We start from the raw sequence: 26943 nt of genomic DNA on the forward strand, positions 1-26943 counted from the left end.
TGGGGCTGGGAGCTTCCACGAGCAGAGGTCTCCTTACCCAGGACCTCCTGCACCAGCCCAGGGCAGCTGGCACCAAGCAGACCCCAGCCAGGAGGGCAGGCAGGGAGTCCAGGAGAATCCCAGCCTGGCACTGGGGGGTGCCATGGGGGTGCCCCCAGGTGACCCCCAGCCTGGCACTGGGGGGTGCCATGGGGGTGGCCCCAGCTGAACCCCAGCCTGGCACTGGGGGGTGCCATGGGGGTGCCCCCAGGTGACCCCCAGCCTGGCACTGGGGGGTGCCATGGGGGTGGCCCCAGCTGAACCCCAGCCTGGCACTGGGGGGTGCCATAGGGGTGGCCCCAGCTGAGCCCAGCCTGGCACTGGGGGGTGCCATGGGGGTGGCCCCAGCTGAACCCCAGCCTGGCACTGGGGGGTGCCCCCAGGTGACCCCCAGCCTGGCTCTGTGAGGAGCAGCCCTGGGGGTGCCCAGCCCGGGAGCTGCTCCCAGGGAGCCTTTTGTCGCCCCCTGGCAGCCCCTCAGCAGCTTGCTTGGGCACCCCCCCGGCACGCCGGGCCCTCCCCTCTGCCAGCCTGGCTCTGCCCCCAGCCTCCCCTGACCTCCCCGTGCCCGGCCCAGGCCCTCCTCCAGCCCTCAGCAGGCTGCGGACCCCAAGCAGGATGAGCCCCTGGTGCTGAGCGGAGCACCCCGCGGGTGGGCTCTGCCCCCCCCCCGGGACCCTCAGCCCAACCCCGAGGACGCTGCCCGGGGGAGCCCGAGGGAGCAGGGGCGGGGGGCAGGAGGGGGTGCTCTCCCCAGGATGGGGATCCCCTGCCATGGGCTTGAGGCTCCTGCTCCTCCGGGGTGAGGGTGGAGGCTCACACCCCCCTGGGCTGAGGCTCCCCCCCGCCGATAGGAGGGTCGCAGCCCCCCTGGGGTGAGGGTCTCACCCTACTGGCTGAGGTTCTTCCCTACCCCCAGCTTGAGCCTTCCACCCCCCCGGGATCAGGGTCCCACACCCCACCCGGAGCCAGGGTCCCACCCTGCGGGGGGGGAGGGTCTCCCCTCCCCATTCTGAGGGTCTCCCCTCCCCATTCTGAGGGTCTCACCCCCCTGGGGTGAGGCTCTGCCCCCTCCCTCCCCCCCCCAGCACCCCGGGATGGGAGCCCCAAGCCCAGGCTGGGTCCCGGCGCCGCCCCCGAGGAGGAGGAGGCAGAAGAGGCTGAACCAAGAGAGCTTTAATCAGCTGCGGAGGCTCCGGGGGGGCAGGGGAGAAGAAACCAAAAGGGAGGGGGAGGGGCGGGGGGGGAGGGGCAAATCCCTGCCCCCAAACCGCCAGGAAATGCCCCAAAAGCACTTTGCAGACTGCAGGGGGAGGGAGGCTGCTGGGGGGGAGGGAGAGGGAGGCTGCTGGGGGGAGAGGGGCAGAGGGGGAGGGAGAGAGAGGGAGGCTGCTGGGGGGGGGAGGGAGAGGGAGGCTGCTGGGGGGGGAGGGAGAGGGAGGCTGCTGGGGGGGAGGGAGAGGGAGGCTGCTGGGGGGGGAGGGAGAGGGAGGCTGCTGGGGGGGGAGGGAGGCTGCTTGCAGGGGAGGGAGAGGGAGGCTGCTGGGGGGGAGGGAGAGGGAGGCTGCGGCGGGGGGGAGGGAGGCTGCTGGGGGGAGGGAGAGGGAGGCTGCTGGGGGGGAGGGAGGCTGCTGGGGGGGGGAGGGAGAGGGAGGCTGCTGGGGGGAAGGAGGCTGCTGGGGGGGGGAGGGAGAGGGAGGCTGCTGGGGGGAAGGGAGAGGGAGGCTGCTGCGGGGGGGAGGGAGGCTGCTGGGGGGAGAGGGAGAGGGAGGCTGCTGGAGGGAGAAGGGGAGGGAGAAGGAGGCTGCTGCAAGGAGAGGGAGGCTGCTGCAGGGGGGGCCTGGCCCTTAGTGTGTGGGGGGTGGGGGTCAGACCCCCAGCAGGGGCTAGGGGGGGCTGGGGGAGGTCCTCCACAGAGCTGCCCCTGGAAGGGACCCCAGGGGCTGGCAGGGAGCAGGCTCGGGAGGGTCCCAGCCCGGGAGCCCCCAGAGGGGCAGGCAGGATGGGGTCTGCCCGGGTGCTGGGGGCTGATGCGGGGTCGGGAGCAGGAGCCGGGCCGCGCTCTGCTCCCAGCCGGCTCCTGAGGCAGCTCCCGGCTCCAGCTGGCACCACCGGGGCTCCGGTGCCAGCCATCTGCCCTGGCACCGGCTGCCGGGCGGCCTCTGGTGGCTGCTGCCCTGCCTGGGGCTGGCTCTGGAGGCTCCCCCGCAGCCGTGCCAGGCTCCAAAGCAGCTGGGGAGGGGGCCTGGGGGGTCCTAGGGGTGCAGGTGGCTGCGTGTGGGGGGCAGAGGTGCCAGGGCTGAGGGCAAGGCTCTGCTGGTTACAGGTCCTGGGAGTCCTCCTCGGCGCCCCGTGTGCCCCCCGGCTCCTGGCTCCGGGCTCTGAGCGACCCCCAGAGACCTGCAGGAGGAGAGAGACCTCTGAGAGCCACCCCGGGAGCCCCCCACAGCCCCCCTGGCAACAGCCCCCCCAGCACCCCCAGCAGGGCACCCCCAGCAGGGCACCCCCAGCAGCTTGCCCAGGGGCACCATGGCCACGGGGGGGGGGGGGGGAAGCTCTCCACAGAAGGAGACTCCACAGGGGGCCCCAGAAGAACAGGGGGTCCCCAGGAGCCCTCAGCAGGGCAGGGGGTCCCCAGGGGTCCCCAGGAGGGCAGAGGGTCCCCAGCAGGGCAGGGGGTCCCCAGGGGTCCCCAGTAGGGCAGAGAGTCCCCAGCAGGGCAGGGGGTCCCCAGGAGGAGTCCCCAGCAGGGCAGGGGGTCCCCAGGGACCTCCAAGGTCCCTTCCAAGCCCTCCTGCAGGTCTCCAGGAGCTGCTTGCAGGGGGGGAGGGCTGCGGCTCCCCGAGGCCAGAGGCTGCTGGGCACCAGCCTCAGGCCTGGCAGGGGCAGAGGCTGGCAGCAGAGCAGGGGGGCATCGAGCAGCAGCTCAGGGAGCTCCTCAGCCAGGGCTCCCTGCAGCGGTGGCATCCCTGGCACAGCTGAGGGACAGAGCAGGTCGTGCCCTCCCCCCAGCAGGGCACCAGCCAGGGCCTGGCAGAGCCCCTGAGGAAGCCCCCAGGTGGCACAGAGCTGGGCAAGGCCCCAGCCTGGCACCCACCCCACCCCCACCCCCCCAGGGCTGGCTGGGGCCTGGGGCTCACCTTGGGTCAGATGCCAGCTGTGGATCTCCAGCTCCCCTGCAGGCTCCCTCTGCTCTGCCATGCTCCTGAGCACCTCCCTGGGGGGCACTGAGCTGGGGGGCACCGGCAGGGCACGGCGGGGGGGGGAGTGGGCACAGCGGGGGGGGGCTGCCACCTCCGGGGGCTTGGCACTGGCTGCTGGGCACAAAGAACAGGACCAGGGGTGAGGGTGGGGGCAGGGAGGGGCCCTGAGGAGCCATCAGCAACCAGGTGAGGGAGAGGGCATCCCCCTGGCACCGATGCCCAGGGGCACAGGCATGGTGCTGGGTGGGCAGCTGGCTGCCAAGGTCTGGGCTCAGCACCAAAGGGAGAGGTTGGGGAAGGAGCTGGGGGGTGCCAGGGGGCACAAGGAGGTGCCCAGCAGCCAGCAAGGTGCCCTTTGGGAGGCCAAAGGTGCCCTGGGGGGCATGGAGCAGAGTGTGGGCAGCAGCAGGGGCAGGGAGGTTCTGCTGCCCCTCTGCTCTGCCCTGGGGAGGCCACAGCCGCAGGGTGGGGGGCAAGAGGCTGGGGCTGGCATCTGCTGAGGGGTGCTCAGGGGCAAGGGGCACCAAGGGGCACCTAGGTGGTGGAGTCCCCAGACCTGGAGGGGTGTCCAAGCCCTGGGCTGTGGTGCTGAGGCCATGGGGGAGGTGCTGGGAGGGTGCTGGGGTGGTGCTGGGTCCATGGGGGGGGTGCTGGGGTGGTGCTGGGGAGGTGCTTGGTCCATGGGGGGGGGTGCTGGGGGGGTGCTGGGTCCATGGGGGGTGGTTCTGGGGGGGTGCTGGGCTGGTGCTGGGTCCATGGGGGTGGTGCTGGGGGGGTGCTGGGTCCATGGGGGGTGGTGCTGGGGGGTGCTGGGCTGGTGCTGGGTCCATGGGGGTGGTGCTGGGAGGGTGCTGGGGGGGTGCTGGGTCCATGGTGGGGGGTGCTGGGGGGGTGCTGGGCTGGTGCTGGGTCCATGGGGGGGGGTGCTGGGGGGGTGCTGGGCTGGTGCTGGGTCCATGGGGGTGGTGCTGGGAGGGTGCTGGGGGGGTGCTGGGTCCATGGGGGTGGTGCTGGGAGGGTGCTGGGGGGTGCTGGGTCCATGGGGGGGGGTGATGGGGGGGTGCTGGGCTGGTGCTGGGTCCATGGGGGGGGGGTGCTGGGGGGGTGCTGGGCTGGTGCTGGGTCCATGGGGGTGGTGCTGGGAGGGTGCTGGGGGGGTGCTGGGTCCATGGGGGTGGTGCTGGGGGGTGCTGGGTCCATGGGGGGGGGTGCTGGGGGGTGCTGGGGGGTGCTGGGTCCATGGGGGGTGGTGCTGGGGGGGTGCTGGGGGGGTGCTGGGTCCATGGGGGGTGGTGCTGGGGGGGTGCTGGGGGGGGTGCTGGGTCCATGGGGGTGGTGCTGGGGGGTGCTGGGTCCATGCCTGGCTCCAGCCTTGGCATGGGCAGAGAGTGCTTGGCCTGGCTGCGCTCCGCGGTCTCCCCCCCCCGGCCGCTCCGCGGTGCCACCTACCTGGGCACACCTTGCAGCACTTGCCAGGCAGCGCCTGGGGGTGGGCACAGGGATATGCCCCGGGGCAGGAGAGCCTCCGGCAGTGCTGGAGGCCATCCCTGCAGGTGCAGAGGACGCAGGGCAGGAGGCCGTGGGGGCGCAGGGCGGGATGCCACACGGCCCCGTGCGAGTAGCTCTGGCCCTGGTAGACACAAGCTGCGGGAGAAGGGCACAGGCTGGCACCTCCAGAGAGCCCCCCGGGGCCAGCCCCTGCCTAGGCAGAGCCACCCAGGGCAGGGCACGCAGGAACACACCCGGGGCGGGGGGGGTGCCAGAACCTCTCTGGGCAGCCTGCCCCAGGGCTCTGCCGCCCTCCCCTCGCAGCTCTTCCTCACGCCCAGCTGGCACCGCTCCTCCTCCTCTGTGCTCACCCAAGGCTTGGTGGCTCTCAGCACTCTGTAGGGCTGGCCCTGCCGTGCCCCTGCCGTGCCCCTGCCGTGCCTTTGCTGTCCTGGGGAGCATGGTCCCGCAGCAGGGGGCACAGGGACCTGCACCCATCCCACCCAGGAGGTGCCAGGGGCAGAGGAAGCAGCTCCAAGAGGTGGAGGCTGCTGGGGTGAGCGGTGCCAGGAATGGGGCTGCCTCTGAGCCTCGGAAGCTCGGAGACCTGCGGGGCTTGCCAGGCGCGGGCTGTGCCAGGCGCCCGGGATCCCTGCGGGGCTGTGCCAGGCGCCCGGGATCCCTGCGGGGCTGTGCCAGGCAACCGGGATCCCTGCGGGGCTGTGCCAGGCAACCGGGATCCCTGCGGGGCTGTGCCAGGCGCGGGGCTGTGCCAGGCGCTCAGGGTCCCCGCGGGGCTGTGCCAGGCGCGGGGCTGTGCCAGGCGCTCGGGTTCCCCGCGGGGCTGTGCCAGGCGCTCGGGTTCCCCGCGGGGCTGTGCCAGGCTCTCGGTTTCCCTGCGGGGCTGTGCCAGGCAACCGGGGTTCCCGCGGGGTTGTGCCAGGCGCTCAGGGTCCCCGCGGGGCTGTGCCAGGCACCCAGGGTCCCCGCGGGGCTGTGCCAGGCGCTCGGGGTCCCCGCGGGGCTGTGCCAGGCACCCAGGGTCCCCGCGGGGCTGTGCCAGGCGCTCAGGGTCCCCGCGGGGCTGTGCCAGGCGCGGGGCTGTGCCGAGGCTGCCCCCTGCCGGCTGCTCCGCGCACAGCCCCCAGCGGTGCCCCCAGCGGTGCCCCCAGCGCCGCAGCTCCGAGAGCCCTTCCCGGGGGCAGCTCCGGCAGAGCCCCGCGGCAGGAGCTGGGCCCTGGCCGCTCCTCCCTGGCTCCCGGCGCTGCCTCCTGCCCTCCCTGCCCTGCTCTGTGCCGCAGGAGCAAAGCACTGGCACCGCCCAGGGCGCGGGGGGCACCTCCCTGAGCCGCTGCGGCGCCGCCCTGGCAGGAGCAGGTGGAGGCTCCCAGCTGGGCACCTCCCTCCCCGGGTCCTAGACCCCCGGCAGCCCCAGGACCCGCTACGGAGGGGCCGGATTGGCGCCAGCCGCAGGGCGGAGGGCAGCAGGGTTCGGGGGGGCTGCGGGAGGTTGGTTGTGGGGGGAGGGAGGAAGGACTCCGTGGTGGGAACCTGGAGGCTGCTGCTGGAGAAGGCAAAGCGCTGGAGGAGTCACCCTGGGCACCCCCTGGGCACCCCGGGCATCGCCGCCCCCTACCTTTCTCCTGCCTCTCGGTCAGGACGATCTGCACCGTGGTGCCTCCTCCGCCCTCGGCTCTGAAGCTCCTGGGAATGAGCTCCAGGGCGGAGGGGAGGACGGCAGAGGGGGAGGCTCCGGCTGGCTTCCTGCCCGGGGCTTCCCCCGAGCACTGCTCCTGGGAGCGCCGCTGTCGGAGGAGAGGGAGAGGAGGAGGAGGAGGAGGAGAAGGAGGAGGAGGAGGAGGAGAAGGAGAAGGAGAAGGAGAAGGAGAAGGAGAAGGAGAAGGAGAAGGAGAAGGAGAAGGAGAAGGAGAAGGAGAAGGAGAAGGAGAAGGAGAAGGAGAAGGAGAAGGAGGAGGAGGAGGAGGAGAAGGAGGAGGAGGAGGAGGAGGAGGAGGGGAGAGGACTGAGCAGCAGCAGCTGTGCTGCTCTCATCTCTGGGCAAAGCCTCCCAGAGCCCTCCCGCAGCTGGCACCGGGAAGGGGCAGAGACCCCCAGAGGGCAGCAGAGACCCCAGAGCCTTCCTGGTGCCCGCAGCCAGCCCAGAGGCACTGAGCAGTTTGTGCCACTGCCCCACGCTGCTGCCCACCACCCCTGCTGCCCACCGCCCCTGCTGCCCACCCTCCCCTGCTGCCCACCGCCCCTGCTGCCCACCGCCCCTGCTGCCCACCCTCCCCTGCTGCCCACCGCCCCTGCTACCCACCCTCCCCTGCTGCCCACCGCCCCTGCTGCCCACCACCCCCTGCTGCCCACCGCCCCTGCTGCCCACCCTCCCCTGCTGCCCACCGCCCCTGCTGCCCACCGCCCCTGCTGCCCACCCTCCCCTGCTGCCCACCGCCCCTGCTGCCCACCGCCCCTGCTGCCCTCCACCCCCTGCTGCCCACCCTCCCCTGCTGCCCACCACCCCCTGCTGCCCACCCTCCCCTGCTGCCCACCACCCCTGCTGCCCACCACCCCTACTGCCCACCCTCCCCTCCTGCCCACCCTCCCCTGCTGCCCACCACCCCCTGCTGCCCACCCTCCCCCTGCTGCCCACCACCCCCTGCTGCCCACCCTCCCCTGCTGCCCACCGCCCCTGCTGCCCACCCTCCCCTGCTGCCCACCCTCCCCTGCTGCCCACCGCCCCTGCTGCCCACCCTCCCCTGCTGCCCACCGCCCCTGCTGCCCTCCACCCCCTGCTGCCCACCGCCCCTGCTGCCCACCCTCCCCTGCTGCCCACCACCCCCTGCTGCCCACCCTCCCCTGCTGCCCACCACCCCTGCTACCCACCCTCCCCTGCTGCCCACCGCCCCTGCTGCCCACCCTCCCCTGCTGCCCACCGCCCCTGCTGCCCACCGCCCCTGCTGCCCACCCTCCCCTGCTACCCACCCTCCCCTGCTGCCCACCGCCCCTGCTGCCCACCCTCCCCTGCTGCCCACCCTCCCCTGCTGCCCACCGCCCCTGCTGCCCTCCACCCCCTGCTGCCCACCGCCCCTGCTGCCCACCCTCCCCTGCTGCCCACCCTCCCCTGCTGCCCACCACCCCCTGCTGCCCACCCTCCCCTGCTGCCCACCACCCCTGCTACCCACCCTCCCCTGCTGCCCACCACCCCTGCTACCCACCCTCCCCTGCTGCCCACCCTCCCCTGCTGCCCTCCACCCCCTGCTGCCCACCGCCCCTGCTGCCCACCCTCCCCTGCTGCCCTCCACCCCCTGCTGCCCACCCTCCCCTGCTGCCCACCACCCCCTGCTGCCCACCACCCCTGCTGCCCACCCTCCCCGGGGCAGATCCCTCTCAGCTCCTGCTCAGCCCCAGGCCCTCAGCAGAACTCCTTTGGGTGCTGGGCTGAGCACCAAGCCCCGCAGCCCACCCAGGACCCGAGGGGCTGCATCCTGCCCCTTCCCCTGGCTGGCACCCAGAGGGCTGCTGCGGGGCCTGCACCAGCCCAGCCCTGGGGCAGGGCAGGGCACCAAGGGTCCTCTTGTGCCAGCTCCAGAGGCTCCGCGGGTGGGGGAGGGCTGGCACCCAGCAGGATGGCAAAGGGCAGGAGCTGGAGGTGGTCTAATCCCAGAGACCTGGCACAGGGCACCAGGCTCTAGAGTGTGCCAGGAGCACCCTGGGCAGCCAGAGAGGCAACTTGGGCATTGCTGGGGCTACAGATACAAAAACGGCAGAGCAGGATGGTGCCCAGCTCCAGCTCTGGTGCCCAGCTCCAGCTCTGGTGCCCAGCTCCAGCCCTGGTGCCCAGCTCCAGCCCTGGCAGCCTTTGGGAGTGCTGAGCAGGGCAGCAGAGTGGAGAGGAGGCTCCAGGCCCTGAGGCAGGACCCAGAGCCAGTTCTGGGGCACCTGAGCCCATGGGCAGGGTACCCCCTGCTGGGCAGCTCTGGGCTTCCTCTCTCCGTGGTGCCAGCAGAGAGAAGCAGTGCCAGGGGGTGCCAGCTCCCACAGGGACTTTGTCCTTCCAGAGGCACTTCAGAGGACCCTGAGGTCTGAGCAGACCTCCCCCCGAGTCAGCTTCAAACCCAACTCTGCCAGCCAGGTGCCAGCCAGGTGCCCACAGCTCTGCCCTGCAGGGACCCACCCAGAGCCCTGGCAGCTGCACCTCTGGGGGCAGGCAGAGGCCAAGGGCTCCGGGGGGCAGCGCTGGGGGCATCCCCCGGGGGTGAGGAGGCAAAGGTCACTTACAGCTCCCCTGGGCACCTGCAGCCAGTCCTCTGCGGGGGGCACCTCGGAGGGCACAGCTGCAAGGGAAGAGAACCCAGAGCGGGGCTGAGGAGCTGGGGGCAGCCCTGGCCTGGGCTGGCAGCAGAGAAGAGATTTGGGCACCCAATGGCCAGAGCCCAGCCTGGGGGTGGGTAGGAAAGGAGCCCTGGTGCCCAACCAGGCTGTGCCAGCAGGGCACCCCCAGCAGCTTGCCCAGGGGCACCAGGGGGGGTTGGAAGCTCTCCACAGCCTCTCTGGGCAGCCTGCTCCAGGCCTCTCCAGCAGCCTCACCCCAAACAAGTTGCTCCTGCTGGCACCTCCTGGCTGCCACCTGCTGCCCCTGGGCACCACTCAGCAGATGCCAGCCCCAGGCTCTTGTCCCCCACAGCTCCTTGAGCTCTTGCTGAGCATTGCTCAGCTCCCCTCTGGGGCTGCTCTGCTGCAGCCTCAGCAGCCCCCAGGGCCCTCAGCTGCTCCTCACAACTTCCCCAGACCCTTCCCCACCTTTGTTGTCCTCCCCTGGCCCTCAGCCTCTCCCCAGCGCCCCCCGGACCCTCCCCAGCACTTCCCAGGCTCTGCCCTGGGCAGCCCAGCCCTGGCCCCAGCCCGGGGCACCTCCCTTGGGGCAGCAGCAGGCACCACCTTGAGGTAGTCCAGCCTGGCACCCCCAGTCCTGCTGGGTGAGGGGGCTGAGAGCTGTGCCCTCCCCGCAGGGCACCTCCTGGGCGAGGGAGCAGTGCCAGGGCACAGAGCTCAGCCCTGCCAGGGGGGTGTGGGACAGCTCCAGAGGGCACCTGAGCCCTGGCACGGGCAGGGGAGGCTTCTCCTGCACCTGGGCATCCCAGGGGCATGGTTGGCAGCTCAGGTGCTGCCGAGGGCACCTGGAAGCACTGCCAGCAGCCAGCTGAGCTGTGCCAGCTGGTGGGATGGTGCCAGCCCTGGTTACCTGTGCAGGGCTGGCAGCAGGAGCCTGGCACGGGGTGGGCGAGGCGCAGGGCAGCTGGGGGCAGGGCACCGACCCGCAGGAGAGTTGCCCTCCCTGGGGGGCAGTGGAGACAGGGGCAAGAGCAGCATGGCACAGGGGCAGGCAGCACTGGGTGGGCACCACCCGGGGCTGGCACTGCCCGGGGCTGGCACCGCATGGGCAGCAGCTCTGGCAGAGGAGCTCAGGACCCCTCTCCACCCTGCCGAGAGCTGCAGCCCTGCCCCTGCCACCCTCCTCATCTTGTGCCCCCCTCCTGTGCCCTCCTCCAGTGCCGCTGTGCCCCCCTGGCACAGCTGCTCTGCCCTCCTGGCACAGCCACTGTGCCCTGCTGGCATGGCCACTGTGGCCCCTGGCACGGCTGCTCTGCCCCTCCACATGCCCACGGCTGGGGTGGTCTTGTCCCAGGGGCAGGAAGAGGCTCTGCCCTCATGCCAGGCGCCCTTGGTGCTACCAGCTGCGAGGTGCCCACCAGGCTCTGCCCAGCCCCCAGCCGGGACTGGTACAAGAGCCTCTCCTGTGCCATCTGCCCACAGGGGGCAGAGAGGCACAGGGGGCAGTGCCAGGCACTCACGGAGCAGCGGCACTGGGCACACTGGGTGGGCTCAGGGGGCACGGGGGGCAGTGCCAGGCACTCACGGAGCAGCGGCACTGGGCACACTGGGTGGGCAGCCGGCCTGGCACCAGCTCTCCGCTGCCGAAGGTCCCTCCGGGCTCGTAGCTGCTGCCCTGGCAGCTGCAGGTCCTGGTGCCAGCACCAAGGCCAGAGGGAGGCTGCGGCTCTGCCAGGGAGGAGGAGGCCCAGGGCGGGGTTGGCACCAATGCTGCCCGGGCAGTGCCCACGGAGCAGGGGTGCACTGCAGAGGCCCCCCCCGGGCACTGCCCAGGAGGGCAAATGAGACCTCTAGAGCCCACAGATGGCAGGAAGGGGCTGGGGGCACTGCATGGAACCACAGCACAGCCTGGGGCGGGTGGGAAGGGACCCCTGGTGCCCACCCAGGCTGTGCCAGCAGGGCACCCCCAGCAGCGTGCCCAGGGGCACCATGGCCGGGGGGGTTGGAAGCTCTCCAGGAACTCTCTGGGCAGCCTGCTCCAGGAACCCCAGTAGCCTGGCACCTCCTGGATGCCCCCTGGGTGCCCCTTAGTGTCCCTTGTCCCTGGGCACCCCTCAGCAGACGCCAGCCCCAGGCTCTTGCCCCCCAGCCCTGCAGCTGCGGCCTCCCCAGGGCAGAGCAGAGGGGCAGCAGAACCTCCCTGCCCCTGCTGCTGCCCACACTCTGCTCCATGCCCCCCAGGGCACCTTGCCGGCTGCTGGGCACCTCCTTGGCCCCTGGCACCCCCCAGCTGCTTTCCCAACCTCTCTCTTTGGTGCTGAGCCCAGACCTTGGCAGCCAGCTGCCCCCCCAGCACCACGCCTGTGCCCCTGGGCATCAGTGCCAGGGGGATGCCCTCTCCCTCACCTTTGGCGTCCCCTCAGGGCACCTTGCTGGCTGCTGGGCACCTCCTTGTGCCCTCCCCCCAGGGCAGCTCGCTGGTGCCCACAGCTGAGCTGTGCCCTGCAGCAGCCACCTTGCCACCCCCTCCCCGCCAGATGCCAACCTACCCAGGCAGCGTGGGCAGCACTGCTGGGGGTCTGTGACGGGGTGGGGGCAGGGCAGAGCTGGGCACTGGATTCGGTAGCAGCTGACGTGGGCATTCTGGGGGGCACAGGACTGGGTCAGGCCCCTGCAGTCGTCCCCCCCGGGCCGGGGGGGGGGGCTCTGCCGGCTGCAGGACTTGGCCTTGGAGCCCCCTGGAAGATCTCTTCCCACCCAGCCCGGCCCGGGGGGCTCTGCTCCCCCCTGCAGGGGCAGCAGGGAGGGCGGTGGGCACCTCCCCGGGGCACATCCTGCTGCCGGAGCTCCCCCAGCCCAGCAGATGCCCCCCCCCCGGCACGCCCCCAGCCCACCCTCAGCTCATCCCCAGCCCACCCCCAGCCTCCTCATAGTCCCCTCCCAACCTCCTGTGGTCCTGCAGCTGCCCTGAGCCAGGACACCCCCCGCAGCCCCCCGCGAGAAGCCCCCCAGCAGCCCCCGAGCAGCCTCCCAGTAGGACCCCTGCAGAACAGCCCCCCAGTAGCCCCCCAAAGGCCACTCAGCAGGCAGCCCCCCAGCAGCCCCCCAACAGGACCCCCGGCACCCCCTCAGCAGGACCCTCTGCAGAGCAGCTCCCAGCAGCCCCCCAACAGGACCCCCGGCAGGACCCCCAGCAGCCCCCCAACAGGACCCCCGGCACCCCCCGGTGCCCCCCGCCCCCGGCCGTGCCTGTGCGCAGCGGCAGCGCACGCAGGGGTCGGTGCCCTGCGGCCGCAGGCTCGGATGCCAGCTGTGCCCGGGGCTGAAGCGGCGACCCTGGAACTGGCACAGCGCCCCCGGCCCTGCAAGGCAACCGGGACACACCCGGGACACACCCGGGACAGGACGACCAGGCTCAGAGACGGGACAGGGCAATCAGGGTCAGACCCGGGACAGGGCAACCAGGGTCAGACCCGGGACAGGGCAATCAGGAGAGGCTGGGTCAGACCCGGGCTGGCCCTGGGCACATCTCTGTGCCCCCTTGGTGCCCGCAGCAGCAGCTGGTGGCCACGTCCCAGCCAGCAGCCCCCCGAGGGACCCCTCAGAGTCTGGGGGCTGGAGGCTGGGACCCCCCTGAGCCAAAGAGCAGCTGCTGGACCTGGGCAGGCTGCGGCCATGGGGGAGGGCAAGGGGCAGAGGGGCACCAGCCATGCCCACCGGCACCGCCCAGACAGAACTACCCAGGCCCCACCCCCCGAAGCTGGCACCAAAGAACAGCTCCAGGTCCTGCAGGGCTCTAACCCCTGGAGCCCCCAAGTGCCAGCGGTGCCCACTGGCTGCTGCTGCTCCCCTGAGTGCTGTCCCCAAGCCCTGAGCAGCTGCAGGGACCCCCCCGGGGTGAAGCTCTGCCCTGCTACAGCTGCCCCCCGGGGCTGGCAGAGGCTTTCCACAGCCTCCCCCCTGGAAGCTGGGGGTGATGCCAGGGGTGAGCTCACGGAGGGCACTCGAGGTGGCCTGGGTGGTGACGTTGGCAGGAGGACAGCAGAGACATTGAAGGGCCCTGAAGTGTTTGTGAGCTTCTTAGAACCTTGCAGCAGCCTGGGGAGGGGGTGGGGGGAGCCAGGGGGCTGCTTGCCAGGGCACAGTGCCCAGCTGCAGCCAGGGCGAGTTGGGCACCAGCAGGTGCTGAGCCCAGCGGGCTGGGGGTCCCCTGGGAAGGAGGAGAGGGACCTCAAAATGAGCTTGGTGCTGGCACCTGCCCTGCTCTGCCACCTGGAGAGCCCAGGGGGGGCTGCCCACACCTGGCAGAGCTGAGGTTTGACCACCAGGGTGGGGAGAGCCTGGCACAGGGTGCCCAGGGAGAGGGGAGATGTCCTCCAGTTGGCACCAGCCCAGGGCAGGTCGTTTGGGACTCTGAGCTCTGCTGGGGGCTGTCCCTGCTGGCTGCAGGGCTGGCACTGGGTGATCTCAAGAGAGACAAACTGGCACCTCCTGGCTGCCACTTGGTGACCCTTGACCCCTTGGCCTGCCCCTGGGCACCCCTCAGCAGATGCCAGCCCCAGGCTCTCCCCCCCCCAGCCCTGCAGCTGTGGCCTCCCCAGGGCAGAGCAGAGGGGCAGCAGAACCTCCCTGCCCCTGCTGCTGCCCACACTCTGCTCCATGCCCCCCAGGACACCTTTGGCCTCCTTGTCCCCCAGGGCACCTTGCTGGCTGCTGGGCACCTCCTTGTACCCACCTCCAGCTCCTTCTCCTGGCAGCTGCTCCCCAGCAGCTCCCCCCTGGGCTGTGCTGCTGCAGGAGGTTGTCCCTGCCCAGGGGCAGTTCCCTGCCCTTGCCCTGCTTGGCCTTCAGCAGCTTCCTGCCCAGGGCTCCCTGGCACTGCCAGCACAGCCTGAGGGCTGTGCCCACTGCTGCCAGCTGGGTGCCAGCAGCAAACTGGCTCAGGATCCCCTCTGAGCCTTCCTCCAGCTCTGTGATGAAGATGTTGCCCCAGGCTGGAGCCAGCTCTCTGGGGTGGTCCCCTCCAGCTCCAGGCCAGGACTGGGTCAGGAGCTGATCCCCAGCCCTTTGCCAAGCCCCAGCCTGGGCTGCAGCCCCCAGGGCAGACCCCCACCAGTATGGGGCTGAGGGAGCTCCCAGAGCTGCCTGCTGCTGCCCCACACCTCCCAACCCTGGGCCACCAGCAGCAGCCTCAAGGATGGACCCCAGGGCAACCTCCACAGCCACGACCTCCACCACAGCCACGACTGCCTGCTGCTGTCCTGCCTGCTCCACACCCAGCCAGGGACCTCCTGACAGAGCAGGCAGGGACACAGCACAGCCAGGGAGGTGCACAGGGGATGGAGATGGAGAAGGAGAAGGGGAAGGGGATGGAGAAGGAGAAGGGGAAAGGGAAGGGTATTAAGGAGAGTGGGGTGGAGCTGGAGAAGGGGAAGGGATGGAGATGGAGGAGGAGAAGGGGATGGAGGAGAAGGAGAAGGGGATGGAGAAGGAGAAGGAGAAGGGGATGGAGAAGGAGAGGGGATGGAGATGGAAATGGAGAAAGGGATGGGGATGGAGAAGGGGATGGAGAAGAGATAGAGATGGGGTGGACAAGGGATGGAGATGGACAAGAAGAAGGGATGGAGATGGACAAGGAGTGCAGATGTGGATGGAGAAGGGATGGAGATGGAGATAGAGATGAATAAAGGATGGAGGTGGAGATAGAGAAGGGATGGGTGTGGAGGTGGACAGGGATTGACGTGGAGGTGGACATGGGATGGACATGGAGGTGGGCAAGGAATGTACATGGAGGTGGCCAGGGGATGGGTGTGGAGGTGGGCAAGGGATGGACATGGAGGTGGCCATGCCCCAAAGCCCCCCCAGAGCCCCTGGGCTCCCCAGCGCTGGGGGCCTGGGGCAGGGTGGGAGGAGCGCGGCCGGGAAGGGTCCGGGAGGCACTTACGAGCCCGGGCTCGGCTCTCGGCGGCGAAGAGGAGCAGAAGGCACCGGAGGAGGAAGGCGACAGGACCCATCCCGGGGAGCATCGCAGCTCGGGGGCGCTGGTCCCGGTGCCCGGTGCTGGTCCCGGTGCCCGCTGGTGTCTCGGTCCCGCTGCTGGTGCCCGGCGGTGCCGCGGTCTTGGTCCCAGTGTCGGCTGAGCCGGAGCCGGAGCCCGGGGGTGCCGCGGGGCCGAGGCGATGCTCGGGGCCGGGGCTGCCGGTGCCGAGGGTGCCCAGAGGCCGGTTCTCGGAGGTGCGAATTCCCGGGGCTGCCTGTCCCGGGAGTGCTGCGATGCCGGCGCCCGGGAGTACCGGTGGCGGGGCTGTCGATGCCCGTAGCCGGGGATGCCGATGCCCACAGGTGCCGGTGCCTCGGTACGGCTCTGGGGCTCCTCGTCCGGCGGGGCCGGGAGTTTGTTCGTCGCCGTTAGGGGCGGGGGCGGGGCGGGGGCTGGTGCCGGGCAGGGGTTGGGGGGGGCTCCAATTTTTCCCAATTTCTCACTTTTTTGGGGTGTTTTAGAAAAGTCTTCGGCGGCAGGAGGGAGGGCAGGGAAGGGAGGAGGGGTGCGGGAGCCGCAGGGTTAACCCCTGAAGCCCTGGATCACCATATCCCTACATCACTTCATCCTTGGATCCCTCCATCCCTGCATCCCTCCATCCCCATATCCCCCCATCCCTCTATTCCTGGATCCCCTTATCCCTGGATCCCTCCACCCCTGGATCCCCTTATCCTGTGTCCCTGGATCCCCATATCCCTGCATCCCTGCCCCCACATATCCTTGCATCACTCCACCCCTGGATCCCCTTATCCTTGCATCCCTCCATCCCCATATCCCTGCATCTCTCCCTCTCTCTATCCCTACATCCCTGTATCTCCATATCCCTGCTTCCCTGCACCCCTCCATCCTTGCATCCCTACTTCCTTGCACCCCTGTATCTCTTCATCCCTGTATTCCTACATCCCTGTATCCCTGTACTACTCCATCCCTGTATGTCTGCATCCCTCCATCCCTATATCCCTCCATCCCTCTTTCCCTGTGTCACTCAACACCTGCATCCCTCCATCCCTGGATCTGTCTACCCTTGCATCCCTGAATTCCTCCACCCCTGTATCACCCCATCCCTGTATCCCTGTATCCCTCCATCCCTCCTTCCCTGTGTCACTCAATGCCTGCATCCCTCCATCCCTGGATCCCTCCACCCCTGCATCCCTGACTGGGCTGGGAAGGTCCTGTCGGGCTGGTGGGGTACAGCACACACCCCCCCTCTTCCCTCCCCTCTTCCTTTGCCCCTCCTGAGACCACAGAGACCTCCAGGCTGGAGACCACCAGGTGCAGCCCCTGACCCTGCCTTGCAAGGGCCACAGTCCTGGAGGCTTGTCCCTGCCCCTGTCTCCTGTCCCCACTGCAGCACTTCCCCACCGGCTCCCCGTGGGAAGCCTCTGCTCGGGGCTGGCACCAGTGCCGGGGGCGGGGGGAGGGGAGGGGGGGGGCACGAAGGGCAGCGGTGGTGGCAGAACGCTGCCAGGCCCTTGGCAGAGAATCCTCCCCCGGCAGTCTGCAGCGAGTCCGAGACGCGGGGCCGGAGCCGTGCGCGGGCCGAGGGTACCCTCTACAGGGCACTGAGCTCCATACCAACCCCCGGAGCTCCTGCAGCCAGCAGGCACAGCCCCGACCACGACAGACCCGCACGGTGCCGGCCACGGGGCATCTCCCACCCGTCTGGGCACCCTGGGCCGGGTTCTGCCCAGCCTCACCTCAGCATTTCCTCCCCTTGGCTCATTGCAGCGCTGGGGGGGCGAACAGCTAGGCACAGAGGTGCCAGGCTGTGTGCAGGAGGGGCTGGTGGGGGGTGGGGGAGGGAGGGCAGGAGACCCCTGCCAAGCCTCTGCAGCCAGCTGGAACCGCGGGGGGCTTCAGTGGGCAGCTGCTTGTTGCTCTCATCCTCCCTGCTGCCCCCTCAAGGGGTGCCCAGCTCAGGGACCAGGCTGATCCTGGGCACTTATGGGGACAGCTTGTGCCAGCTCTGTATCCAGCAGCATCTGAAGCAGGCACCAGAGCTGCTGGGCTGTGCCCAGCCCCAGCAAGAAGTTGCTGCCCCCTTCATGGCATCCCAGAGCCCAGCCTGGAGGGGTGGAAAGGGACCTCTGTAGCCCACCCAACCGTCCCTGCCCCAGCAGGACACCCCAAGCAGCATGCCCAGGGGCACCATGGCCAGGGGGGGCTGGAAGCTCTCCACAACCTCTCTGGGCAGCCTGCTCCAGGCCTCTCCAGCAGCCTCACCCCAAACAAGTTGCTCCTGCTGGCACCTCCTGGCTGTCCCTTGCCCCTGGGCACCACTCAGCATATGCCAGCCTCAGGCTCTTGCCCTCCACAGCTCTTTGAACTTTTGCTGAGCATTGCTCAGATCCCCTCTGGGGCTGCTCCTCTCCAGGCTCTCAGCTGCTCCTCACTTTTCCAGGCTCTTCCCCTCCTTCTCCAGACCCTTCCCCACGACCTCCTCTGCCCCTCAGCCTCTCCCCAGCAGTTCCCAGTCTCTGAACTGGGCAGCCCAGGTCTGGCACCAGCCCTGCAGCTGTGCCCCCCACGAAGGGCAGGGCAGAGGAGCAGGAGCAGGAGCCGGGGCAGGGGCGGCGGCAGGGGCGGCAGGGGAAGGGGACAGGGGAAGGGGACGGGGGAAGGGGACGGCGGCAGGGGAAGGGGCAGGGAGCGGTGGCAGGGGAAGGCGTGGGGGGCACAGCAGGGGCAGGTGGGAGCAGCAGGACCCGACCCGACCCGACCCCACCCCACCCCACCCCACCCCACCCCCGAAGCAGACCCCTCCTGCTCCCCCCCCCCCCCCCCCCCCCCCCCCCCCCCCCCCCCCCGCCTACGGTTATGTACCTTCCGCCTAGCCCCGCCCCCTGCTCTCAGGTCCCGCCCCACGCTCTTCCTTCAGGCCCCGCCCATTTCGTTCAGGCCCCGCCCCAGTCGCAGGCACGTCGCTCAGGCCCCGCCCCCTGCCCTTCAGGCCCCGCCCCGTTCTCACGCGCTCGGCGCAGGCCCCGCCCCCAGTGCCGGCCATGGCTCCGCGCGGCGGGGGCTCGGCGCTGTCGCCGCCGCTGTCGCCGCTCCTGGCGCTGTCGCTGCTGCTGCCGCTGGCCCTGCCGCTGGCCCTCTCGCTGCCCCTCTCGCTGCCCCTGTCGCTGCCCCTGTCGCCCTCACCCCCTGCCGCTGCCCGGGAGCGGCTGCTGGAGGCGGCCGTGGGCTGGGGCTGGCGGAACCTGTCCTGCCCTGTCTGCAAGGTCCTGTTCGCTGCGCTGGATGTGGCGCTGCAGGTGGGACGCGGGGGGACGCGGGGGGACATGGGGAGGACATGGGGGGGACGCGGGGGGGATGTGGAGGGGACATCCGGAGAGGGAAGAGCAGGGACAGGGAGGGGGAAGCGGCACAGGAGTGGGGGAGGGAGGGGACAGGGCGCGGGAGAGGAGCAGCGTGGGGGCAGAGAGGGGAGGGGGGACAGGCATGGGGGACAGGGGACAGAGGGGACAGAGCCGGGACGGGGCAGGGCCCAGGCTGAAGGCAGGAACTAGAGCAAGGCCCAGGTCCCGTGACGGGACAGGCCAGGGCTTGTGACAGGCGCGGGAGGGGACCGGGACGGCAGGGGACGGGGACGGGAACCAGCTGCGGCAGGGACTGGGATGGGATCGACGAGGATGGGGACAGGCTGGGACAGGGATCGGGACAAGCAGGTGATGGGACAGAGTTGGTACAGGGGCAGAGCAGGGTCAGGGACAGGCTGGGGACAGGGACAGGAATGGTGTCAGGTCGGTCACAGGACAGGGACACATGGGACAGGGACAGGGTGGGGACAGGGACGGGGGCAGAGCAGGGACAGGGACGGGGGCAGAGCAGGGACTGGGACAGGCTGGGGCAGGGCTGAGACTGGAAACAGGACCTGAGCTGGGATCTTGTGACTGGGCCAGGCTGGAACTCGTCTGGCTTGGGACAGGGACAGGCTGGGACAGGGACTGGGATAGGCAGAGTGGGGCCAGCGGCAACAGGGAGAGGAGAGGGAGAGGAGAGGGACAGGGACAGGCTGGGACAGGGACTGGGATGGGGACAGGGACAGGAGAGGGACAGGAGAGCGACAAGCTGGAGCTGAGGACAGGGCAGGGACAGGGACCTTGTGCTGGGACAAGCTGGGAACAGGCCAGGAGCTGGGACAGCCTGGGACATGGCTAGGGATGAGGATAGAACTGGGACACGAACAGGGCTGGGACAGACTGGGACTAGGACAGGGCTGGGACAGGCCAGGAGCTGGGACAGGGACAGGGCTGGGACAGACTGGGACTAGGACAGGGCTGGGACAGACAGGGACAGGACTGGGACAGACTGGGACTAGGACAGGGCTGGGACAGGCCAGGAGCTGGGACAGGGACAGGGCTGGGACAGACTGGGACTAGGACAGGGCTGGGACAGACAGGGACAGGTCTGGGACAGATTGGGACTAGGACAGGGCTGGGAGAGGGACAGGGATAGAACTGGAACAGGGACAGGGCTGGGACAGACTGGGACTAGGACAGGACTGGGACAGGCCAGGAGCTGGGACAGGGACAGGGCTGGGACAGACTGGGACAGGCTGTGGCTTGGGACAGGATGGGAATAGGGAGAGACTGGGATGGGTATGGGACAGTGCCCAGGGGTGATGGTGAGCACTGCTGGGATGGTGGTGGAAGGGTGTTGGATGATGTCGGGATGAGGCTGGATGAGATTGGATCAGGTTGGGATGAGGTTGAGACAACATTGGCTGAGGTTGGGATGAAGTTAGAATGAGGTTGGATGAGGTTGGAATGAGGTTGGGATGATACTGGGATGAGATTTGGATCAGGTTAGGATGAGGTTGGGACAATATTGGATGAGGTTGGATGAGGTTGGGATGAGGTTGGATGAGGCTGGGATGAGATTGAGGTTGGGATGAGGTTGGATGGGGTTAGATCAGGTTGAGATCAGGTTGGATGAGGCTGGGATGAGGTTGGTTGATGTTGAGATGAGGTTGGGATGAAGTTGGATCAGGTCTGATCAGGCCAGATTAGGGTGGGATGAGGTTGGATGAGGCTGGGATGAGGTTGGATGAGGTTGGATGAAGCTGGGATGAGGTTGGATGAGGTTGGGATGAGGCTGGGATGAGGTTGGATGAGGTTGGATCAGGCTGGGATGAGGTTGGATGAGGTTGGATGAGGTTGGATGAGGTTGGGATGAGGTTGGATCAGGCTGGGATGAGGTTGGATCAGGCTGGGATGAGGCTGGGATGAGGCTGGGATGAGGTTGGATGAGGCTGGGATGAGGTTGGATCAGGCTGGGATGAGGTTGGATCAGGCTGGGATGAGGCTGGATCAGGCTGGGATGAGGCTGGGATGAGGCTGGGATGAGGTTGGATGAGGCTGGGATGAGGTTGGATGAGGCTGGGATGAGGTTGGATCAGGCTGGGATGAGGTTGGATCAGGCTGGGATGAGGCTGGGATGAGGTTGGATGAGGCTGGGATGAGGTTGGATCAGGCTGGGATGAGGTTGGATGAGGCTGGGATGAGGCTGGGATGAGGCGGGATCAGCTCGGCCGCCCTCGCCCTGCCCTCGCGGGCACCCCCAGCTCCCCTTCCCTCTGCCCCCCGCAGATGGAGCCCAACGTGGCGCGGGTGGGGCGCGTGGCCTCGCGTCTGTGCCAGGACCTGCGGCTGGCACGGCCCCCGGTGTGCCAGCAGGCGGTGGAGCTGTTCCAGCACGACCTGGTGACGGCCTGGGCGCGCTCGGTGCTGCGGCCGGGCGAGGCCTGCGGGCTGCTGCTGGGGCAGCGCTGCGGGCACTGGGACATCCTGGCGGACTGGAACCTCACCATGCCCGACACCCCCAAGCCCCCCGTGAGACCCCCGGCGCCGCCCCCGCCCGGCGCCCCCGTGGACCACATCCTCTTCCTCACCGACCTGCACTGGGACCGCTGGTACCGGCCGGGCAGCGCCGTGGCCTGCCCGGATCCCCTGTGCTGCCGCGGGGCGCCGCTGGGCACCCCCGGTGGGGCTGGCTTCTGGGGGTCCTACGGCAAGTGCGACCTCCCCCTGCACACCATCGATGCCCTGCTGGAGCACGCCGTGGGCACCGTGGCCAACGGCAGCCTGGGCAGCCTCCAGCCCATCGTGGGCGGCTGGGAGGGCACCCAGGGCGGTGCCGAGGTGATGGTGGAGGGCGCCGTGGGCAGCGTGGGGGCTGCCAACGCCAGCGGCGCCAAGCGCTCCGTGGGCAGCAGGGAGAGCGTTGAGGACTCCGCGGCCGAGGCGCAGGGTGGCGGCGGTGCCCGCGGTGCCAGCGGTGCCCGCGGGGCGGGGCGGTTCTCGGCCGTGTACTGGACCGGGGACATCCCTGCCCACGACGTGTGGCGCCAGAGCCGCTCCGACCAGCTGGGGGCGCTGCGGACCGTGACGCAGCTGCTGCGCAGGCACCTGGGCGCCGTGCCCGTGTACCCGGCCGTGGGCAACCACGAAGCCACCCCCGTGAACGCCTTCCCCCCGCCCTCCGTCACCGGCAACCAATCTGCACAGTGGCTCTACCAGGCCATGGCCGAGCAGTGGCAGCAGTGGCTGCCCCCCGACGCCCTCCGCACCCTGCGGTGGGCAGCCCGGGCACGGCAGGGAGGGGAATGGGGGAGGGGATGTGCTGTGAGTGGGGGCACTGGGGGGAGTGGGGGAAAGGGGGCACTGAGGGCACTGTGGGGAGTGGGGGCATTGGAGGCACTGGGAGGAATGGGGGCACAGGGGCACGGAAGGCACTGTGGGGAGTGGGGACATTGGAGGCACTGGGGGTACGGAAGGCACTGTGGAGAGTGGGGACATTGGAGGCACTGGGGGCAAGGGGGGCACAGGGGGCACGGAAGGCACTGTGGGCAGTGGGGACATTGGAGGCACTGGGGGCAAGGGGGGCACAGGGGCACGGAAGGCACTGTGGGGAGTGGGGGCATTGGAGGCACTGGGGGGAATGGGGGCACAGGGGCACGGAAGGCACTGTGGGGAGTGGGAGCATTGGAGGCACTGGGGGCACGGAAGGCACTGTGGGGAGTGGGGACATTGGAGGCACTGGGGGCAAGGGGGGCACAGGGGGCACGGAAGGCACTGTGGGCAGTGCGGGCACTATGGGCAGTGTGGGCTCTGAAGGCACTACTGGGAGGTCCGGGGGTGGGCAGCAGTGGTGTTCAGGGGAGTTCCCCAGCACTGACCTCCCCCTGTGCCCCCCAGGACCGCCGGGTTCTACACGGTGCAGGTCAGCCCCGGGCTGCGGCTGGTCTCCCTCAATATGAACTACTGCTCCCAGGCCAACTTCTGGCTGCTGCTCAACGCCACCGACCCCGCGGGGCAGCTCCAGTGGCTGCTGGGGGTGCTGCAGGCGGCCGAGGACCAGGGAGAGAAGGTCCGGGGGGGGAGGCAGGGCGCTGGGGGGCCGCTAGGGGGTGCTAGAGGGGCTCTAGGGAGCGTGGAGGGCCGCTAAGGGGAGCTAGTGGGGTGCTGAGGGCCGCTAGAGGGCGCTAGACGAGCGCTGGGGGGCCGCTAAGGGAGCACTGGGAGCACTTTGGTCTGGGGGGTGGGTACTGAGGGCATTTGGGGGGGTCTGAGAGGTGCTAGGGGGCGCTAGAGGGGGTTTGGGTGACCGCTAGAGGGCGCTGAGGGGCACTAGAGGGGATCTGGGGGTACGGTGAGTGGCCTACGGGGGGTACTGAGGGAATTTGGGGAGGGTCTGAGGGCGCTAGGGGGGGCGTGGGGAGCACTGTGAGTGGTCTCTGGGGGATACTCAGGGCATGTTGGGGGTCTGAGAGGTGCTAGGGGGTACTAGAGGGGGTCTGGGGGCACTGTGAGTGGTCGGGGGGGGGGCACTCGGGGGATTTGGGGAGGTGCTGAGAGGGGCTGGAGGGGCGCTGGGGGGATGCTAGGGTGTGTTCGAGGGGTGCTGGGGGGCCGCTAGAGGGCGCTGTGAGTGGTCTACGAGGGGATACTGGGGGGATTTCGGGAGGGTCTGAGAGTTGCTGGGGGGTCTGGGGGCATTTGGGGGTCTGGGGGCACTTGGGGGACACTTGAGGGTGTGGGGGCACGTGGGGATCCAGGACATTAGGGGGGTCTGGGGGCATTTGGGGGGGCTGAGGGAGTGCAGGGAGGCTCTGAGGGGACTCTGTGGGGGGGAGTCTCGGGGGGTCCCTGGGGGCCTTTGGGTGCCCCTGGGACCTCCCTCCCCCCAGATTTGTGCCCCCCCCAGGTGCACATCATTGGGCACATCCCCCCCGGGCACTGCCTGCGGGCATGGAGCTGGAACTACTACAGCATAGTCAACAGGTGGGCATGGGACCAGGGGTGCCAGGGGTGCCAGGGCATGGAGCTGGAACGGCTACAGCATAGTGAACAGGTGGACACGGGGCCAGGGGGGTGCCAGGACAGTGCCAGGATGGTGGCACGAGAGTGCCAGGATGGTGGCTGGGCAGTGCCAGGATGGTGGCAGGGCAGAGCCAGGGCAGTACCTGGCAGGGGGTGCCTGACTGAGCGGTGCCTTTGGCAGGTACGAGGGCACCATCGCCGGGCAGTTCTTTGGGCACACTCACCTGGACGAGTTTGAGCTCTTCTATGACCAGGAGACCCTGAGTCGCCCTCTGGGGGTGGCATTCCTGGCACCCAGTGCCACCACCTACATCAGCCTCAACCCCGGTATGGCCCCTGCCAGCCTGCCCCAGTGCCAGCCCTGACACCCTGCCCTCACCCTGACCCTGCCAGCCTGCCCCAGTGCCAGCCCTGACACCCTGCCCTCACCCTGACCCTGCCAGCCTGCCCCAGTGCCAGCCCTGACACCCTGCCCTCACCCTGACCCTGCCAGCCTGCCCCAGTGCCAGCCCTGACACCCTGCCCTCACCCTGACCCTGCCAGCCTGCCCCAGTGCCAGCCCTGACACCCTGCCCTCACCCTGACCCTGCCAGCCTGCCCCAGTGCCAGCCCTGACACCCTGCCCTCACCCTGACCCTGCCAGCCTGCCCCAGTGCCAGCCCTGACACCCTGCCCTCACCCTGACCCTGCCAGCCTGCCCCAGTGCCAGCCCTGACACCCTGCCCTCACCCTGACCCTGCCAGCCTGCCCCAGTGCCAGTCCTGACACCCTGCCTTCACCTTGACCCTGCCAGCCTGCCCCAGTGCCAGCCCTGACACCCTGCCCTCCCCCTGACCCTGCCAGCCTGCCCCAGTGCCAGCCCTGACACCCTGCCCTCCCCCTGACCCTGCCAGCCTGCCCCAGTGCCAGCCCTGACACCCTGCCCTCCCCCTGACCCTGCCAGCCTGCCCCAGTGCCAGCCCTGACACCCTGTCCTCACCCTGCCCCTGCTGCCAGCCTGAGCCCTCCACCACATGTTGCCCATGGCACAACCCTTCACGGTGCCCACGGTGCCACCCTTGACCACTGCCCACCAAAGCCTTTGCCCCTTCCCACGGTGCCCCTCTTGCCCTCATGCTGCCCATGGTGTCCCCAGTGCCAGTTCCCCCTCTGCCCAGTGCCATTGCCCCCTGCTGCCCGGTGCCAGTCCCCCCCCTGCCGCTGCCCGGTGCCATTTTCCCCCTCTGCCCGCTTCCCGGTGCCACTGCCCCACTACTGGGTGCCTTCCCCCCCCTCGCCGCCCGGTGCCAGTGCCCCTCGCTGCCCCCCTTCCCGGTACCACTGCTCCGCCCTCACCTCGCCGCCCGGCGCCGCTCCCCACCCGCCCCGGTTCCCGGTGTGTCTCCTGGCGGCTGAGAGGGTGCCCGGTGCCCGCAGGGTACCGAATCTACTCGGTGGCAGGGCAGTACCCGGACAGCTCCCGGGCGGTCCTGGACCACTTCACCTTCATCCTCAACCTGACCGAGAACGGCGGCGGCGGCGGCGGCGGCGGCGGCGGCGGCGGCGGCGGCGTCCCGGTCCCCGCCCCGCGCTGGCGGCTGCTGTACCGAGCCCGGGAGGCTCTGGGGCTGCCCGGGGCCGGTGCCGCCGACTGGGACCTGCTGCTGCGGCGGCTGCAGAGCGAGCGGCGACTCTTCGACCGCTTCTGGTTCCTGCGCCACAAGGGGCACCCCCCGCGGGCACCCTGCGGGGCGCCCTGCCAGGCTGCCACCCTCTGCGCCCTGCGCACCGCCCGCTCCGGCGACCCTCAGCTGTGCCAGCACCTGCCCGTGCCCCCGGGGGCCTGGCACGGCCAAAGCCTCTGCTGAGCCGGCGGGGGGGGGGGGGAGGGACAGGGAGGGGGGCAGAGGGAGGGGGGCACCGCCGGGAGGGGGTAAAGGGAGGAGGGCAGAGGGAGTGGGACAAAGAAGGGAGGAGGCAAGGGGAGGAGGGCACCGCCAGGAAGGGGGGAAAGGAGGGGGGCACCGTTGGCAGGGAGGAAGGGAGCAAAGAAGAGAGGGGGCAAGGAGAGGAGGGCACCGCCGGGAGGGGCACAAGGAGGAGGGCAGAGGGAGGAGGGCACCGCCGGGAGGGTCGCAAGGAGGAGGGCAGAGGGAGGAGGGCACCGCCGGGAGGGTCGCAAGGAGGAGGGCAGAGGGAGGAGGGCACCGCTGGGAGCGGGGCGGCAGGAGTGGGGGCATCAGGAGTGAACATCGAGAGTGGTGGCATCAGGAGTGGGCACACTTCGGAGGGCACAGAGGGAATGGGGGTGGCAGGAGTGGGGGCCCCAAGGGTGGTGGCACCAGCGGGGGGACACCAGGGGTGGGGGCACCGGGGATGGCACACCGGGAAGAGGGGCAGCAGGAGTGGAGGCACCGCGGGTGGGGGAACCAGGAATGGGGGCACCAGGGGTGGGGGCCAGCATCAGAGCAGGGCATCAGGATGCCACCATGTCCGAGAGCAGAAGGGTGGCAGAGCATTGGGCACCAGGATGCCGCCATACCAAGACAGCAGCACAGCAGAGCATTGTGGCACTGCCTGGCACAGCACAGCCCCAGCCAGACAGCAGGACATGGGCACAGCGGGGCACCAGGATGCCACCACATCAAGCCACAGTCGTGCCAGGCCACTAGGACACCACCACCGGGATGCCACCACACCAGACTGGCACACCAGGGCACAGGGATACTGGCGCACGCACTGGGAGATGGGGCACCCTGGGAAATGGGCACACTGGCATGCTGGGGCACCAGGTCGCTGGCACACCAGGACAGTGGGATGCCAGGACATGGGGGCATGGGGACACTGGGGTGCCAGGTTGCTGGCACATTTGGATATGGGGATGCTGGGGTGCCAGGATGCTGGCACATTTGGGCACACTGGGACATGGGGACACTGGGGTGCCAGGACACTGGCACATTTGGATATGGGGATGCTGGGAAGCTAGGGCACCAGGATGCTGGCACACTGAGCCCCCCTGTGCCCCTCCCCATTCTGCCCCCTGGCTGGCACAATAAAGGCACTGGCACAGAGGCTGCTGCTGGGCACGGTGCCTTTATTCCCAGCTCCATGCCCAGTGCCCTCCTGGGGGGGCACAGGAAAGCTCCACATGCACTGGCACAGCCCCCAACCCCCCGGGGGGCAGGACCCCCACCTCGAACCTCCCCCAACATGGCACAGAGGTGGGGGGGCACCTCCTGGATGCCCACCCTGTGCTGCCCCCCTCCAAATGGGACCTCCCTGGACAGGGTCCTTTGCCCCCTCCCCCCCCACCACCTCTGGCTTGGTGCCAGTGACACCAGGAGTTGGGGTGCCAAGGGAGGGTGCCCAGGGGTGGCTGGGGAGGGTCTTGGTGGTTGTGGCTCCCCCCAAGGGGTCTGTGCCCAGAGAGGTGCCCAAGCAGTACCCAGAGGTGGCTAGGGGAGGGGATGTATCTGTGCCCAGGGAGGTACCCAGGAGGAGTCTCCATGGTCTCTCCCTTCAGGGTCCCTGT

At 69.8% G+C, this 26943-nt stretch overlaps 2 protein-coding genes across 2 annotated transcripts; one reads left to right on the forward strand and one right to left on the reverse strand.

The window, feature by feature from the left end:
• Positions 1-2359: 2359 nt before the first annotated feature.
• On the reverse strand, positions 2360-15095 carry CHRDL2 (chordin like 2). Its single transcript, XM_054164868.1, has 8 exons — positions 15010-15095; positions 12315-12427; positions 11615-11708; positions 9012-9067; positions 6367-6544; positions 4692-4886; positions 3180-3356; positions 2360-2439 (listed from the first exon to the last, which is right to left on the reverse strand). Exons 1-8 carry the CDS (start codon positions 15089-15091, stop codon positions 2360-2362), a joined length of 975 nt encoding a protein of 324 aa, XP_054020843.1. The 5' UTR covers positions 15092-15095.
• A 2993-nt stretch (positions 15096-18088) lies between these two features.
• On the forward strand, positions 18089-25279 carry SMPD1 (sphingomyelin phosphodiesterase 1). The gene is made up of 7 exons (XM_054164869.1): positions 18089-18362; positions 20700-21163; positions 21386-21685; positions 22308-22479; positions 23317-23393; positions 23614-23759; positions 24849-25279. Exons 1-7 carry the CDS (start codon positions 18108-18110, stop codon positions 25277-25279), a joined length of 1845 nt encoding a protein of 614 aa, XP_054020844.1. The 5' UTR covers positions 18089-18107.
• Positions 25280-26943: the final 1664 nt, after the last annotated feature.

Source organism: Dryobates pubescens, chromosome 10 (assembly GCF_014839835.1).
Source record: "Dryobates pubescens isolate bDryPub1 chromosome 10, bDryPub1.pri, whole genome shotgun sequence".
Lineage (NCBI taxonomy): Eukaryota > Metazoa > Chordata > Aves > Piciformes > Picidae > Dryobates > Dryobates pubescens.